The sequence below is a fragment of the Salvia hispanica genome, chromosome 6 (genome assembly GCF_029641045.1).
Source record: "Salvia hispanica isolate PSC_SH4W2 chromosome 6, Shi_PSC_v1, whole genome shotgun sequence".
Lineage (NCBI taxonomy): Eukaryota > Viridiplantae > Streptophyta > Magnoliopsida > Lamiales > Lamiaceae > Salvia > Salvia hispanica.
In genome coordinates, this window is record NC_142697.1 from 15,270,546 (window position 1) to 15,289,360 (window position 18,815).

The 18,815-nt window shown below is 39.2% G+C and overlaps 2 protein-coding genes across 4 annotated transcripts; one reads left to right on the forward strand and one right to left on the reverse strand.

Annotated features, from left to right (window-relative positions):
• Positions 1-39: 39 nt before the first annotated feature.
• Positions 40-10,169, reverse strand: LOC125208498 (uncharacterized). Of its 3 annotated transcripts, none has more exons than XM_048108132.2 (23): positions 9,848-10,169; positions 9,604-9,711; positions 8,542-8,690; positions 8,046-8,127; positions 7,415-7,839; positions 6,300-6,732; positions 5,989-6,212; positions 5,340-5,535; positions 5,039-5,169; positions 4,780-4,954; positions 4,633-4,686; positions 4,182-4,361; positions 3,627-3,739; positions 2,902-3,078; positions 2,618-2,675; positions 2,184-2,243; positions 1,903-1,944; positions 1,677-1,807; positions 1,412-1,547; positions 1,252-1,329; positions 788-904; positions 627-689; positions 40-539 (listed from the first exon to the last, which is right to left on the reverse strand). In XM_048108132.2, the coding sequence occupies exons 1-23, from the start codon at positions 9,992-9,994 to the stop codon at positions 453-455; spliced, it is 3,366 nt and encodes a 1,121-aa protein (XP_047964089.1). In that variant the 5' UTR covers positions 9,995-10,169; the 3' UTR covers positions 40-452. The 3 variants fall into 3 exon arrangements, with proteins under 3 accessions (XP_047964089.1, XP_088916694.1, XP_088916695.1); XM_089060568.1 differs by having other exon boundaries at positions 9,604-9,706; positions 9,848-9,976; XM_089060569.1 differs by lacking the exons at positions 9,604-9,711; positions 9,848-10,169 and having other exon boundaries at positions 7,415-7,795; positions 8,542-8,680.
• An 845-nt stretch (positions 10,170-11,014) lies between these two features.
• LOC125206274 (protein DETOXIFICATION 34) lies at positions 11,015-18,811 on the forward strand. The gene is made up of 9 exons (XM_089061447.1): positions 11,015-11,343; positions 11,420-12,045; positions 12,108-12,164; positions 12,260-12,498; positions 12,564-12,682; positions 12,756-12,842; positions 17,584-17,778; positions 17,877-18,438; positions 18,522-18,811. Exons 1-9 carry the CDS (start codon positions 11,077-11,079, stop codon positions 18,809-18,811), a joined length of 2,442 nt encoding a protein of 813 aa, XP_088917573.1. The 5' UTR covers positions 11,015-11,076.
• The last annotated feature ends 4 nt before the right edge of the window (positions 18,812-18,815 follow it).

Consider the following 18,815-nt stretch of genomic DNA (forward strand, 5'->3'; position numbering starts at 1 on the left):
GCTTTGATACATATGTAATGAAATCGAAAATATACACTATGATTTCAACATATATTCTTTTACATTCAATAATATCACTCACACGAGAATTTTTTTCATCACAAACTACTGTCAACAATAATATGGAACTTGATACAACTTGTTTTTGTACATCCTACTTAATAGCCGGCTATCTTTGTCTCTCTAGCTCTCTCCCCCTCTAGAAGAGGAAGGAAGAAGTAAATACAATAGCTCTCAAGCATAAAGAAAAATTATAGTACTGTATTAAAAATAAAAAAGACGAGAAGCTTTATTTTATGCACATGCATTGTTTACTGTAACTTCTGCAAAGATGAAACAGCATACATATTCATCGATCTTCTGAAAGGTTTTTGACTAGGCTACAATGAAGACGCGAGGAGTTGCAAAACTGTGTCAAACCAAATCCATGGGGTTTTAGATGACCAATTAGCTCATGTACCTTCAGTGTTAGCAGTTGACGAAAGCCTTCCGTCCAGCTCTTCCAACAAGTCATGGTATTCAGTAAAAGCTTCATGTGCCTAAAACATCATTGCATGTAGCAAATGCACGATAAGTATAACGAAGAATAGGCGCTCCAGTCGACATATGTGAACTGAGACCTTTACCTGTATTGTCTGGCTGTATGCTTTCCACAACTGCAAATTATGCCTAAACAAATCGTAGAGAACCTGACGATAAAGAAGTGAAATGTGTCAACATGAGTGAGGAAGTTGGATGCCAGAAATGGCATTCTTATGATTTTAGAAAAATGTTGGCCTGGCCAGACCTCTGAGCGCCTCAATAATGTGGCCAAGACCACAATCCATTCCTTAAATTTGACTGAGCACATATTTGCCAAGAGGAATTCTGCATCCAAGCGACTTTGCAATGTTCCCATATGCAGCTACGTGCAAAAACGATAAAGTGGTGAATAATACAAGTATACCAAGTTAATCTACGCAGCAATAAAAAGCTAGGTTGATTATATTGCACTATCAACGTAATCTCCGCAGCAATAATCAAAGCATATAACAAAATGACCACAAAGGGAAAGCCTGAATAACACATTTTCAAGAATTTAGAGAACTATGGAGTATGATATAAGTATTGTGTGTCAACCAGAACAAAAGGAGAATAGGCAAGATGTTGGAGAACTAGTACTTTGAATTTGCACTAGAAAAGATATAAGATCATAAGAGATGAAAAAGCATTTAAAAATTCTAAGTCAAGAGTGCTCTACAAATTGGTTACCTTCTGCCCAATCATTTCAAGACCTGAAGCAAAGTCCTCCAGACGAGCACTTCCATATCTTTCTCGTTGAAGATACTCCTGTAATAATTCTATCATGTTATATATCTCTAAGGTTGATGTAGGATCATTCTGACTTCTGACAAAATAAGAGGAAGCATACCACTAGATCAAACTGTGTGCCTTTGACAAATGCAACAAGTTCTGAAAGCTCCTTCCCAGACATCAAATAGCTGGCATGGCTTTCCAGAATATTTTTCACAGAAGTAATATGTGCACTTGGCTCTTTTGATGAGGGGCTGCCATTCATTAAATGAAAAGGAAGAAGTACATAGGAATCAGTGAGGCTGATCAAGCCAGACAAGAGGAATAATTAACAAAACCTAATTTATTCATTAAAAAACGACAAATTAATTACCCAGCTTTACCTTTTTGCATCATTTGATTGCTTTCGGAAACTCGAAGGGAACAGAAAATATCCTAAGAGTCTTGGAGAATCTCTCTCAGAATCCGTACTGGAATGTTCATATTCTCTTCCTGATCTAAGTAGAAACCTCACCTAAGAGAATAGGGTAAAAAGCATTAAATTAAATTAGAGGGGGAAACAAAGAGTCCATCTTTTAAGAAATCAAACAAGGTAGTGCAGACACTTACCAGCTCTCCAGCCAGTTCATACAAAGACTCGTTAAGTGTAGCCTAAACAATGGATAAGTCCTCATCAGAATGTATTGAATACAACTAAAGAGGGAAAAATAAGGTACACTCTAGTATAGTATCACAAGGAATGATACACAAGCAATCAGCCATGAAGTACGAGCAAAGCACGTCATATAACAATATTCAATTATCTTAAAGGATTTTAGTTCAACTAGATATAATACATAAGCATCTCCATGTGCTTAATCTTTTGAGTGACTAAAACAAAATATAATCACCTGTAGTAAATTCAAGGCGCAACATTGACTCACTGCAGGACCTTCAAGCTTAGCAATGACCTGTACCAACAGAAGCAAAAGAGGTTACAATCAGCACAATAAAATCATTCTTTGACACCATATCTAAAGGTGAGGATGATGAGCCAAAATATCCGCATGCAATGCGCAGAATTAAAAAAATAACCAAGAATATGCAAAATCACTTAATAGTTATGGCGATGTGCGAGAATGATTTGTGACATAAATACTGCATGTGGTCTATCGTACACTAAAAAGTAAAGTATTCTTCTAATAACTCCAGCTGGTTGACTGGTGACAGGAAGACCCAAAGCATGAAATCTTTTCTTAAGTAAGTGAAAACAAAAATGATGCGAGGTAATCAGAATATTAACAAAATACATAAAGCAAACAGAAGGCAACTAAAAGGTACTTACAAGTATATAGCATGCTGCAGTGCGGTACCATCTTTGCTGAACGCATTCATCAAACAACCTAAAAGTAAAACTCTTCATTCTCAATGACCAAGTGTACAAAGACAATTGTTATTTAGACAAATTTTCTCTAGGAACAACTAACATCTCTGAACTTAACAACTTCTAGTACTCTCTACAACGATAATTTCAACAGGGTTCAATATGAAATAAAATATTTAAAAATTCCACTGGCAAACTAGTTTCTGCAATATTGTAAGCAAAATCAAGAAAATTGAGTATCATACTCAGTTGATCTGCCTGCAGCAGAAAATAGATCAGCCCAATGTCGACCATCAGTCTTGCGTGCTACACTGACAACAACATCATAATATTCAGGGAAGTTTCTTATCAAATCACAGCTCTTTTCCAGAAGAGAGGGAGCGTGATTAGCTAAAGCACCCTGATTTTTGCTTGAATATTGCCTGCAGAGAAAAGGTAGCATATATTTAGAACTGCATATGGATTGAACTAATTCGGTTGCAGAGCTTAAGATTGCTCAAGCAGTGCAACGGTGAACTTTATAAAGGTTCCTTAGATAATTTTCTTATGTGCTTGTAAGTTGTATCAGAGGGAATGTGTTTACAAGATAATAAAGAAATGAACAGAGAAGAAAGCCATGATTAAAAAATCAGCTTGGCAAGATTCTTATGTTTTTTTCGTTGACTAAACCAGAAAGGCAGAAAAGCAAGTCACCAGCAGACTGGCTGATCTAAATATCTAAAATACACATGCTTAAACTCAGCCCATATGATGGATCTAACTATACCCCCAGACTTCATATTCAGATTATCGCAGAAGGTATTAGATTAAATATTATATTCAGTAACTAGATGAACATACACAGAGTCACAGACACATATATATACAAAGCTTCTGATTCTTTCCTGGACAGAAGAAGCCCAACTGAGGTGCATTCGGAATAGTTTGTTGTGAAAACGATATGGAAGGACAGAATATCTAGATGAGTTACCTAGAAATTTCGGCATCAAAAACTGTAAATAGAAGCCATTCCAGGCAATGAGAAAAATGTGGCTTCTCTGCTGATATTTGGGCAAGGCGTAGAGCTTCTTCCCTCTTGTCCCTCTGCAGTAAAACGCATAATCATAACCTTTTGACATAGAGCTATGTGACATGCAGGAACTGCTCCTAATTTTTCAGGAAAAGAAGTTTTATTCACAGAAATAATAGCTTCAAACCAAGACTAAGAAGAACGAGTTAAATCACCATAGCTTCAAACCAAGACTAAGAAGAAGAAACAAAGGTCCAGCTCCTCTGCAACAAACATTCTTTAACAACGTTCAGTTTGATGCATGCTAATTCTTTAATTGACTGATGTTGAGCTTGTGTAAGTAAAAAAACTACCACGACTGTTCAATAAGATCACATTGTGCCTCTCACGTTAGATTTATACATCAAAAAAGAAGTGTTTCAGATATCAACTGGCCTCTATTCTAAATTCCATAACAAGTTCAATGTCATTGAAGAAAATTCCATTATTGAGAGCCCACATCGCTCACTTATTTACCTGAAGAAGATGGCGAAGTAGACAGTGTAATATGGTTTGAGCTTGAGGAGACGGTTCGAAACATGGGAACTCTGTACATGCTGAAAATGACATTCTCTGGGAAACACCAACTACGACACCAGCATTTGGAAGTAGACCTAGAGGATATACCTCACGATCAAATTCCAGCTCCGGGTCCAACTAGTATCATGCCAAACAACATATTTTAGGTGATATGAACAAAATGATAATGTAGAACTTTAAGCACTTGCTATAGCTGAAAGTTGTTTACTATAAACGCCCAAGCCCAATTAAACATGACGAGGGCATAACTGATGTACACAAAAGTGAACCATCAATAGATGCTTAAAACATTTTTACGTGCTGGGTAGTTGAGTGCAAAAAGTTTAATCGATGATCCATCGTATACGTGCAGGAAATAAGTGACTAAAGAACTTTTAGGCACAATTACCTGCAAAAAGTCTTCCTGTTTAAATGGATCAGCACCTAGAGATGGATACCATACCTGCAGGTGAGCTTCTAGAAAAATCAGCAACAGAAATATCAAGCAGACTGCAAAAATATGACTAAGAGGCCTAATGCCTGCAGAAACCAGAACCTGCATCCCTCGATGGCCATAGTCTAACCAGGAAACTTCCTCAATTAAGTTAGTTTTCTCCCCCAACTGCCCACAGGTAACCCAAAATAACTCTACGGAGTGAGTGAGTTCCCTTTCTCGGCCATCATCCAAATCAAGTAGTGAAAGGTCCCCATTCATCCGCAGTATTAAACACCTAAAGGAGCATATGATCATTCATCAGGAAAACCGCAAGAAACTAAAGTGTCAAGAAATAGAAGGATAAAGAATAAGCACATACTTAGAAGGCTCATGGTTTGATGATACATCACTTCTTGACATGTCGTCATGTGGAAGCTGATCAGGAATAAAATGAATTGCAGCAGGATGGCTCTTCGCAGTCATGATTGAAAGTTCTCGTACTGTAGAAAGCTGTTTGTCATTTTATCACTTAAAAAATGTATGAAGAATATAATACTATCACTATACTGTCATTTGAGAGAAATCTTGTTTCATTGACACTGACAGAACTATAATAGTGTTTGTCAGGTAACATATTTTAACAACTTTTCAAGAAAATCCTTTTTGAAGCATTTAATTACCTGTAAATCTGGAGAGCTAGAAGGTGATAATTCACCAGTTATTTTCACATGGTATATATGAACATCAAACGGGCGATAAGTGACAAGCAAATAATCTTGATAAACATCCATGACCATTGGTTTCGTAAGCAATGGCTTCCGGTAAAGTAGTGAACTTTGATCAAGGTGATATCTAGGGTAGAAAAGCAATTCATACCTAAAACCACAAACAGTTGTGATACAACCACATGTCAATAAATATCATTTATCAGAAAGTGACAGAACAAGTTACCCTGGAAACATGAAAAGAAAAAGATGGACTCCAACTGCCAGATAAGTTACAGACCACATAATGCAGTTGATTTTTTCTTAGATTAAAAAATTCTGTATAACAAATTTCTCGTAAGATGCACTTTCATAAGAACCAAGTAGAAATGAAACACCACATTCTAATATGACTAGCAGACACAAACCAAAATGCACGGCACAAGCATAAAAAAGGCAATGCTCCATAGACCTTTTTAACAACACTGGGATCATTGAAGTTAATTTAGAAGTAGCATTCAAAACAAGAAATTAGAAAAGAATTTTGGGGACTAGTGGTTTGGTTTAAAACAACAAGAAGAATCCCTCAACTCATGTAAACTTTTATATGTAAAAGATTTCTCACGTGTCGGAAGATTCCAGATAATTGCAGACGACAACAATTTTTCCCAGCCATAACAATCCCCTGCATTGAATTTGTTGTTCCTGAGTAACGTCTCCAAACACTCTCCACCTCTTTAGTCGTATGTCGTATAAGATTAAACCATGAAGCCCAGCAACAGCCAGATACATTCCATCCTTACTAGCAGCAACATGGAGAATAGGCCAGTTTTGCAAAATATAAGATACCTGGCACATCCCATAGTCAATCAGAACATCTTACAGTAAAGGCAGGGTGGAATCCCAAAAGCAAAAATTAAACAAAGTATACATAACTGGAAGATTGAGGTGCAAGATCTTAAGTTCATCAGTATCTTCAGACTGTACAATAAGCAAGCGGTCTTCCCCATAAATAACTTGGCGCACATAGGTTGTGCCAGAAACACCTCTATTTAGGCAGCATTTTCCAAAAGAAAATGCAATAATCCTCTCTGAAGATCCTTCTTCGATAGCATAAAGTCTATATCCATGTTCGTCCCAGTGCATCAGCGATGTGCCCCCCATCATGGGCTCATACTTGACATCCTCAGTTGGCTTCACCACAGGAGAAGATACAGAACTCAAACCAATCTGGCGGATTGTAGACATCAAACGACAGCCTGAGACAGACCAAACACTAAGTCCCCTTAACTTCCATCCGACTGCGAAAGCAGAGTTATCAGGTGTCCAAGCAATACAATTGACAGGGCCAGTATCTTCCACAGAATATCTGTGATAAATCCACAAAGAATGCATTCAGTTCATGATGATTACAAGGAGACAAAAGTCTAAATCAAATGCACGGAATAAACTGAACTTGGGAAACAATAGCAAAAAAATTTGCAGCCATACAAATTTATACTCAGATTAAGACAGGACATATCCCAATATTATATACTTTCAGATAAGATGATTGCTGAATTTTCCTCTTCATGATCTTTAAATAAAAGATATGAATCAAAAAGTTATCCTCGCTAAATGCAAAATAGTGACTAATATTCAGGACCCCTTAGTCCCTTATTCATAGTTGTTTTCACTTTTCAGTATTATCCATATTCAACTACTTACAAATGGCACGTGATTCCTAGTAGGAAGCAAAAAACAACACCACCATGGGTCCAGACAATTACATTAAACTAAGTTGATTCCCCATTTATTCACCCCATGGTGACTCGAACCCTCGACCTATTGGTTGGAGGGGATGAGTCTTACCCACTAAGTTGCACTTCATCAATAACAATTACATTGAATTCCTTGTACATCATGTATGTACAAACTTCCTTCCCCCTTAAGGGGTGGCGAATACAAGTTTAGTATGTAGTCATAAGGCTTCTTAAAAAAGGAAGAGACATGGTGTGTCATCAACATGACTAATTCCACTTTACAAGTTTCACTGAATTGATAAGGCTTACCCCCAATCATGCAATGACACAGAGCGAATAAGTGATGCAGAATCTGCAAGGTCATACAACTCAACAGCACCTTTTGTAGTCCCAACAGCAAGAATCTGTTGATCCGGTGCCACTGATGCACATACAGCTTCACTTGAAGCAAATCGCTTTTCAACTATGACAGATTCTGCATGTTTTAGACCCCTCTTGCTCACAGAACACTGAATCAGCTCCCCATCAGAAAACAGCACAAAAAGTGACCGCAAAGGAATGGAAAATTCAAGGTGGACAATTCCAGAAGTCTGAGACATGACATGGTTTATGTGGTTGGGACCATCACCCATTTGAACTCCTCTGGCAGTTGAACCATTGCTATAGTGATTGGATAATTTATTCGCACCACTGCCATCATTTGGTAACATATCAAGGAAAAAGGCACCACAGAACTGTACAAAGATCAAGAAAGCTGTTTTTATCTCTCAATCCATCCAATAAGGTAGTAGTAAAACTTTGTGCTAGAACTGAACAATCAAGGATAACCTTAATGCCACAAATGTTGTTAAATGCTTTAACTATCCAGGGAAACATAATGAATTGAGGATATTTTTACATAGTTTTGCTGAAAAAAGGTCCCAAGCCAAAATGCACATACCTCACCCTTCCAAGATATGTTATAAAGTGATCCATCAGATAGCCCAATCAGCAGGTGTTTGTTGTCACAAACAAAGTTGCTCCTGTAATACAAGCATTAAAGACTCAATATCATTCAAGATTAAGAACTAGGTCAAATTGAGAGTGACCCAAAAGTCAAGCATGGCCAAGTGCTTTCTGTGAGTATGGCTTCAGTGGTTAAGCCGGCATGCTTCACTGTTGAACACAATAAAACCTCTTAACTTTATCCTATTAAATGCCCATGCAGACATCGCATGTAACTAACAGAAATTTTATTACTATTAACTTCTATCAGTAGGTCACGGAAGTAGAGAATTTAAAAGCACAAAGTTCCTCTCAATTATAAATGCAATCAAATATTTGTCATCCGAAACTCCGCGCTAGATGAATCATGAAATGATTGGAAAATAAGCAATATAATGCAGGCAATTAAGCCACTGACTCGGTAGAATAAATAAGAGATGATGCTTGCTTACATTGTCAAATTCTTGTTTGCAAATGGGACTTGCTCACTGAGAACTAAGTATATGTTTGAGAGAAATAAATCAGTAGGTTGCTTCCCGCCCACATATATTTTTTTTTCTGTCATTTGAACCTTAAAAATGTGAAGATAAAAGGATGAAGTCTGCAAAACAGCGGCAGAATCAGATGATTAATAGGCAGTAACAAGATTAACCATTTACTATATTAAGTGCATCATGCAAGTAACTTAGTAGAAGAAAACTAGAGATGTCATATTTAAAACATATCTTTCCATGAATAAAGTTGGTGTCTCATCATTTACAGAGGATAACCATGAACAAGCTTGTTCGCTGCATACGTATCATACCCATTCAAACCACATTTCACTGAGTAATACTCCCTCCGTCCCCAAAAAATAGACTAGTTTTTCCATTTTGGGCCGTCCCCCAAAATTAGACAAAGTCTAAATAAAGAAAGTTTTGAACTACGGAGTACTAATAATTTGGAACCAACAATCCACTACCACTGCTTCCACTACCTTTTCCCCCTCTCTTTCTTACTTTTTCCTATCTCTCTCTTACTTAAACAATTGCATCAAAACCCGTGTCATATACAACTTTGTCAATTTTTGGGGGATGGAGGGAGTACATATTTGACATAAAACCAAATTTTTCATTAACCAATAACAATAACTATCTATTTTTTCTCTGTCTAGCAAACATGATATTACTGACGCACAAAAATGTTACTACTATATCAGTTACTTGACACTATATTCTTTGCTACAATAACTACCAGTCACAACATAAAATAGCTAGTGCAATGCATTGATGGAGTACTAGCTACTCCTCCAGTTTAAAGAAAAATTCTAACTACTAACAATTACTCCGAACAACTTCTGATTTTAAAAATGCAATTGCATGTTGCATAGTAGCCAATTTATGCTAAAGCAAATATGTGGTATTACACGATTCGGAATAAGCATACACTGTATCAGTTCGGAACGGGACAATGTATCAAGCAAAAAGTAAATGTCACTGGAATGCTTGCACTTTATTCAGTACTTCAATACTTACAAGAACAGCAATGAGCTTAGTATCGGGACTCCAAACTGCCCGCAAATTCTCTCCCTCTTTTTGAATTGAATCCACATCTCTCTTGTACTTCCCCAGCCTCACTCTGTGCTGAAAACAGAATCAAAACGAAAAGAGCAAGACTATAAACAACAAAACAAACAGATCCTAATAACCAAATTGAGCACAGAAAACGCGAAATTCACCCTTCTACCAAACAATCAGCAATTTCAATGATCAGATGTACCTGAGAAGACGTCCAGAGCTCGATGTGAGTGGGCGCCACAACAAGGAGCAAATTATTTACGACTTTAAAATACACGATCTTCTGCGTAGAAGGACAGTTAGGCAATTCGAGAGGGATGACCTGCGGCCATCCATATGCCATATACATCTTCGAGAATTCGCGCGCAGATAGATAGAGAGAGAATGATGATCAGAGCGAGGAATTCATGTAGTGTAGAGAGAGAAATCTAGGGTTCTGAATTGGATCGGAAAGATTTGCGTTGAGGAGAGAGTGTGATGCAAACCATTTCTCAGGTAGAAGAAGATCTGAGAGATTTTCAAAGAACTAGTGCAGGTCCTGAACTAAAGCTTTTTTTGCACTTATACCCCTCAAGTTTTGTATATTACGATAAACAATTGATAGAGCCCAAAACATTTCCAAATTAAATAATCTGTCATTTGCAACATAATCCTCATTCAAACTCAAATCAACACATTTTTAAAAATACAAACATTGCTATATAATAATCCTCATTCAAACTCAAATCAACACATTTTTAAAAATACAAACATTGCTATATGCCATTTTTCTCTATTCTCATCCTCATTTAACACACTAAAAAATTGGAGTAGTGCATAAAATCATATGTAGCTCTTCTGATGTTCATATCCTCCTCCTTGCTATATATACTCTTTAGGCTTTAGGTAAAGATGTTATGAACGATGATGTGAATTCTTTTTATGTTACTAATATTATTGAGCCTTCTGTTTCTAGATAACTAGCTTCTAATTTGTATGAACCGCATCCTTTTTTAAAAAAATACTACTATTATATATATATTGAAATAATAAATATATTCCTATCATACATACACACGTTGACCTGTTGACTCCAGATTTCTAAGGTCACGAAGAATCAGGTTGAAAGATGAGTGCCTACCACTCGTAAAAATTGCCTGATTTATAGATAGTAAGATAACGGAAACCATATAAATTTACAACAAAAGGAAACATGGTAAAGATTTTTTTTTTGGAAACCTTTTTGACTCTTTTACAAGTTGGAATACATGAGATATTAATTATAGTGGAAGCAAAATTTCAAAGATTGAGAAGGTTAAGAAAAATGGCGGAGGAGGAGCATTGGACAGCAATGGCTCACCCTCTTCAACATCATCATCACCTAACTCGACAGTTTCCTTGGAAATCGAGAGGCCATTGTCTGACACACATTCTACGGGCGATGATCATCCCATGCTCCACGAGGCGCCCTCCTTGTTCCTCCCACATGGCGAGGAGGGCGACTCTCCGCCTATGGAAACGTTCGACGATGCCAGACATATGTTCTGCGTAGAAACGGTCAAGTTGTGGTCCATTGCAGCCCCCATCGCCTTCAACATCCTCTGTAACTATGGCATCAATTCATTCACAAGCATCTTCGTCGGCCATATTGGAGATCTTGAGCTCTCCGGGGTTGCCATCTCTCTCTCTGTCATTGCAAACTTATCCTTTGGATTCTTGGTTAGTTGAAATTTGTTCCTCTGTGATGAGTTCAGATGATTGCCTCGTTTTATTTTTCGTTTTCGCGTTGGAACAGCTTGGCATGGCTAGTGCATTGGAGACGTTGTGTGGGCAGGCATATGGAGCCGGAGAAATAGAAATGCTCGGAGTTTACATGCAACGGTCATGTCTAATTCTCACGGGAGGCTGTGTTTGTTTGTTGCCGATTTACATCTATTCGAAACAGCTGCTGAAGCTACTAGGGCAAAGGCATGATATTGCTGAAATAGCAGGAACATTTTCCATGTATATAATACCTCAGATGTTTTCTCTGGCTGTGAACTTCACCACTCAGAAATTCTTACAAGCTCAAAGCAAGGTAGCTGTGCTAGCTTGGGTGGGGATCTTCGCCTTGATGACGCACATTGGTTTGCTATTCTTGTTCGTCAGAGTGTTGAAATGGGGGTTAGTTGGTGCTGCTGCGGCCTATGATATATCTGCTTGGGGAATAGCCCTGGCTCAGGTGGTCTACGTCGTGGGGTGGTGTGGCGACACATGGCATGGTTTTTCCTGGATGGCCTTCAGAGGCCTTTGGAATTTTCTGAAACTGTCTGTCTCTTCTGCTCTCATGCTTTGCTTGGAGATTTGGTACTTCATGAGCATAATCGTCCTCACAGGGCATCTCGAGGATCCAGTGCTGGCCGTGGGATCCCTTTCCATTTGGTAAGAAATCAAGAATGGTTGGTTATTGTTTGGTGTGAAGCTAAGTAAAATTGGTGTTTCAGCATGAATCTTAATGGATGGGAAGGCATGCTATTCATTGGAGTGAATGCAGCAATAAGGTATGTATAGATATATATATATATATATATCCACTAATTCATCCGTCCATTGATCCACTAATTAAGTCTGGCGTGGTGTGGACATGTTACAACAGCATTCGTGTGTCGAATGAGCTTGGATCGGGACACCCTCGGGCTGCAAAGTTCTCGGTGTATGTGACCATATTGGAATCAATGGTGATAGGGCTGTGCTGCATGGTGCTCATAATAGGGACCAAGGATGATTTCGCGTCCCTTTTCACCAACAGCAAGCCGATGCAGAAAGCAGTGGGAGATTTGGCGTATCTCCTTGCTGTGACCATGATGCTCAACAGCATCCAGCCAGTCATATCAGGTTTGTTCTTTTTTTTGTTGTTGAATAGGTTTTGTGTTGAGAAATTCTTACATTTGTTATTGCAGGAGTAGCCATTGGAGGAGGATGGCAAGGTCTGGTTGCTTTCATTAATCTCACTTGTTATTACGTCATAGGTCTACCTGCTGGATTTCTTCTTGGTTACAAAACATATTTAGGTGTTCAGGTGATACTACTATTACAATTTACACCTCTCTCTTTTTCTCTGTGTCTCTCTTTCTCATGGTGATGGGATGCAGGGAATATGGATGGGGATGATATTTGGGACATGTCTACAAACCCTAATACTACTGATGATTGTGTGGAGAACAAACTGGGATGAAGAGGTAACCATGATGCTAGCAAGAAAAAACAAGCATTCAAATAAAAGAAAATTGATGATTGTGTGTGTTTACAGGTGGCTCAAGCATCAGAGAGAATGCGCAGATGGAGTGGAAATGCATAGTTCTATCTCTTCTGCCCACTTTTTCGGCAAAAAAAGTAAATAAAATTGTAGTCCGTTATAGCTCAACTAATTTACTATCTGTTTTTATAGATCAGATGCTCAGTTTATTTATGATGAATCCATACTCAAAAACTATTTTTGTGGACATCTCAGCCATCTTAATTTGTCAGCAACATTATGTTATAAATTATTTTAGGAAAATAAATTTTTATAATAAAATAATTATCTGATCTGTCAGATTTTTTACATAAAATTGAATTGACAAAACTTGATAAAAACGAAAAAGAAAAATGACTTCAAACTCGGCGCCAACTCATAACAACGTAACATTGTTGTTTTAATTTGTGACGTTAGATCCCAAGATTTGAATAGTAACGGTCTGGAAACGAAACTAGTGCATAGAGGCGTGATTGAGTTGCAATTTTATGGGTTCAATTAGCAAGTCAAATATTATACAGTAAGTTTGTGGAACCATGCATATAAATAAGATTCAAGTACAGCCAATAATCTCATATACTTATTTTTATATATTGTTTTCAAAACTATAAACATAAATTTGAATATACTGAAGCCAATTCAATTCCAACAGATGAATTAGTTAACCAATCGGGATCAACATCGCTAAACTCCATCTGCCATTGGTCCATTCCTAATGAGTCCTGTGCAGATTCTTATGATAAAAAATCTCGAACAACACCGAATAACTGTCTCCCCCACCACCACGTCGTTCATCCGGTACTGCACCAGGTAACCGTCCTTGGCCAGATCGGCCACCACCGTCGCCTCCAAGTAGGAGCCGACGAATCCTTGCTGCGCGCTCGCCACCTCCACCAGATCGCCGCAGTTGTTGGTGATTGAAGTTGAAGCGAATTGACGCCATCGTATCGTTATTGTTGTTGATCGAAGATGATTTAGATTTTACTTTTTAGAGAGAAAGCTGAGCGGAGAGGTTTGTTTATAATTATAGGGTTTGGGGTCTTTTAATTTTATGGTCAGATTTAGTTAAGAGTATATCTATGTGCAACAAATTGACGTTGAAGACAAATTTTAGTTTGATTACTGTATGCATTCAATTTATCGTTTATTTATAGGAGTATTAAATTATTTGTTACACTTACCTGAAATTTTGACTATTTAAAACAAAAAAACTCCCTACGTACACTGTACACTGTAACTAGTTTCATGAGTGACAGATTTAATTGACAAATTAGTAATATTGTTAATAATTTTTGATAAATTTCCTATTTTTGGATGGAACTATTTTTTATGGACATTCCAAAATGAAAAAATAAGACTATCTTTATGGACGGACTGAGTATCAAAATGGTTCAAAATCATTTTATGCTGAAAAAAAATTAATCTTATTACACTCATATCCATGCAAGCAGTTCCAATTTAACTATGCATTCCTACTGAACCTAAAACGTATAGTCAAGTGGCATAAGATGCACTCATTCTCAACCAAATAGTCAGAAGTTTAATTTATATCCTTGGATATCTTTGGGTTAATTATCCCACCATTTGAAATGATAAATCAATTAAAAAAAAATCATTGGGTCCACCAAGACACTCTTAGTCTTACCGCCAAAAAAAATGTGTACTTCCTCCGTCTCAGTTTAAGTGATACGTGTTTTAAAGAAATTATAGGAGTAATAAATAGTTATATGGGAAAAAAATAAAGTAAGAGAAAGAATAATATGGAGTAAATAATCTTTTACATTATTTTCTGTCTTACTTTACTTTCTCTCCATTTTAACTATTTATAAAAAAAAATTCAAAAAACGGCTAAATATCAATTCTATAAGTTGGGGCGGTGGGAATACATATTTTAGATGGTCACTAATTAGAATTTTATAGTACTCCTCTAACAAGGAATGAAACCTTGATCAATAACCAATGTATCAACATTTTACTACTCACCACAGAACGACTAAAATAAAAGATGTGAAAACTGAAAAGGGTGGCAAAACGTTCACGATTTAATATATTTTTAATTTATTTGAAGAAAGACCGAGAGAAGGGAGTAGTATTTATAGAAAGTAGTTTGGTGGGTTGGGAGAGGAGTTGTTAAGGACCTTCTCCTTAACTGTGATCTGCAGCGTGTTTGCAGCGATCGAAAAGTGTTCCGGCGCCCTTTGTCGGGTCGGCAGAAATAATAGTTTTGAGTTGTGCGCGGGTTCCTCCCGTCGGGCAACGCGATAACTAGGCGGCTGACAGAATACTCTGGCGTCCAATCAGGATCGGTGGAGGGAATCCAAATTAGGATTGGAAAACATACATTATCTTTGGGAAGAAATAATAATTCATTAATTGGTTTTTTAATGAATGAATACAATATCTCCTATTTATAAGACTAGAATACTAAGAAACAAATATCTAAACAAATATAGAAAAGATACGGTAAATCAAAATATAACTAAATAATTGGAATTTCTAAAGATATGATATGAGATCGTATCAACTCCCCCACGGTTAAAATCCGCCTTGTCCTCAAGGTGGAAACCACGAAGCAACGACTATAGTTGAAAGCAAAAGCTTTGGCAAGACGTCTCCTCCTGGATCAAACACATACTGAATAGCTGAATGTATCCCTTGATCACCTCCATAAAAAATCAACCAAGGAGACCTAATGTGGCCGACAGAATTCCGTGCCAAAATGAAAAACACATTCACACCTCCAAGAATGCTCAAACATGGGGTGTCATTGCGCGGAGGGATCAACCTTGCATCGATGTTGATCGATCGATTCAAGACAGCGGCAGATGAGGTAGGGGCTGCCCGTGATTGTGCACTTCTGACTGTGGCGGCCCACCCGATTCCCCATTTGCTGGATCTATTGAGGAGAGAGACGAAGTCGTCGCCCGAGATGCGGGAGATCACAGCGGCAATTGCGGCAGGAAGTTCCCCCCCCCCACCTATCGTTTGTGGATGGGCTGGTTTATTATAAGCGTCGGATTTTTGTGAGCTCTCGTTCCGATGCGAGGACCCCGATTTTAATGGAATATCATAGTTCCCCCTCGGCAGGTCACCCGGGTTTTGAGCGAACTATGAAGCGCGTCGCCGAGAATTTTTACTGGCCTAAAATGAGGAAGGAGGTTCGGCGTTTTGTCGAGGCTTGCGTAGTGTGCCAAACATCTAAGTATTCAACTCAGAAGTCCGCCGGGTTGTTGCAGCAATTGCCTATACCGACTGAAGCTACTGGGTTTAGACTGTGTGCATAGTAAGGAATATCAAGCTTCCTAGGTCCAGCGAATCCACTAGATCACAGGGTCTAGGAACTCACGGATCGTCGAAAGATCTCGGTCGTCGGACACACAGAATACCTCTTCAAAACCCTCAACCACGCATACTAAATTTAGCACAGGGAAATAGGGATCGATCCCACAGAGATGAATGCGCAATAAACAGGTTCAAGGACTCGGGAACTATTTTTGGGTTGGCTGCTGCCACGCAATTTTTTTAGGTTGAGGAAATTAAGCTAGACTTGGTAATTGAAGTATGTTACTCTAACAGCTAGATCTAGGCAGAAACAGAAATCATGCATATAACTGGAAAAAGCGAGGCAATTACTAGATCTAAGAAAACTATTCCCTAAATTACCCAGACCTAAGAAAACAACTAACAGTGGGGACCATTTTCTGAAAAGGTAGAGTACGATCGAAAAGCTGCAAAATAACTAACTAAAGGACCAACTAACAACGACATCATCTTCTTCAACATTTAGCATAAAACATCCAGTAAAAAAAACAGAGATAGAATGTAAATCGAATGAAGCAACAGAAATTAAAGCAACAAAATCGAAAAAACAATTCAAACTAAGGCAGATCTACGGCTACTAGACGAAGTAAAACAAGAATGCAAACTTAAACAACGAAATGAAGTATTCAAACAAACAGATCCAGTCACGGAACGCTTAATCCACTCCGGATCCAAGCCATCCACAACAACCAAACATCATCCCCACCTCAAATTTACACTGATCTACGTAGAATTCACCGATCAACACAGATTTCTCACAAACCAACTTCAAACTCAGATCAATCAACAGAGATCAACAACTCAGAACCCAAAACGACACAACAAGATAAACGAAACATAAACAGAAATATCCATTGCAAAATACTAAATATCCAACGATAGAAACCACACAAAAGCCGAGCTTCGAACAGCGAAGACTCGGCGAGTACCCAAAAGCAGACATAAAATAAAGGTAATTGTTTCTTCGCCTCCGTAGAGACGGTGTTGCACCCAAACTATCTATGAAACGTGAACCCCAAGAAAATTTCCCCCAGATGAGTGTGTAGAAAAGTAGAAAACTAAGCTAAGAGCTGAAAAGGTGTCCTCCTTCATGTTGGTTGCGTGCTCCTTTTATAGAGGGTAGAGCTTCTAGACTGTTCTTGTGATTCCCATTTTGCCCTTCAATCGATGCTCCTCGGTCTAGTAGCTCTTCATCCTTCTTGCTTAGTTTTCCTTGCCAGCTTTCTTCACCGGGTGATCTCTATCTTCTTCCTGGGGCTGGCAGTTTCTCTACACACCTGGCTCAAAAAGGTTCGTTAGACCCAGGAAAGTACAGATTTAATCCCTATAACCAATGCATGAAATTAGCCTCATCACCGACGCAGGTGTGGGAGGATGTATCTATGGATTTAATTACTGGCCTTCCGCCGTCCTGGGGGTACACGACCATTATGGTGGTCGTCGACCGTTTGTCCAAGTATGCTCATTTCGCCGCCTTACCAGCGCGTTTTGATGCCTTGCGCGTGGCGCAGTTATTTGTGAACACGGTGCTTCGTCATCACGAGTTTCCAAAGACCTTGGTCTCGGATCGGGACTCGGTGTTTTTGAATGAGATTTGGGAGGAGTTGATGCGCTTAAGTGGGACTAAATTGAATTTTCGACGGCTTATCACCCCCAGTCGGATGGACAAACAGAAGTCAGAAATAGGGGTTTGGAGCAGTATTTGAGAGCCTTCACTGCGGAGCGTCCTGCTAAGTGGATGGATTTCTTGCCATGGGCAGAATTGGCCCTTAATTGTTTCCATCACGACGGTTTGGGCATGTCTCCTTTCAAGGCACTTTATGGGCGGGAGCCGCCGAGTCTAATCTTTGCCCCGCCGTCAGCTACAACCCCGCCCTCTGTCGCGGATATAATTCGTCAACGGGAGGAACTGTTGGTCGAGTTGGGGAGGAATTTGGAGCGCGCACAGCAGCGGATGCGCGATTCGGCTAACAAACACCGTCGTCATGTGGAGTTCGCGGTGGGCGATCGGGTGTTGTTAAAATTGCAGCTCTATCGCCAACACTCGGTGGCGCGGCCCCTGTCTGCGAAGTTAGCCAGGCGTTATTATGGACCTTTTGAGGTATTAGCGAGAATTGGTCCAGTGGCGTACAGGCTGCGTCTGCCCGGGGGGAGTCGCATACATAACGTTTTCCATGTTAGCCTGCTGCGTCGGTTTGTTGATGGAGGAGCCGAGCAAGGTGCGACATTGCCGACCGATTTTTGTGGGCATAAGCCGCTTGTTTACCCGGTGCGGGTGCTGGATCGAAGGAACATGTTTTAGTAAGGTGGTCGGACGGCACCGATTCACCGTCGTGGGAGCCTCTGGAAGGGGTGCGTCGCTGTTTTCCGAATGTGCTCCTTGAGGACAAGGAGGTTGCTATAGAAGGGGGGTTTGATACAGTCCATGCACGGGACCAGCAACCACGACCGGTGGAGAAGCAGTCGGCGACGGAGGTGCGGGCAAATGCGAAGGAGGCACCAGCGAAGGAGGTGCAGCCGTCGATCGCCACGGCGAAGGGCAAGAGGAACCGACGGCCGCCCGACTTGTTGGGCGACTTTGTCCCCAAATAAGCTT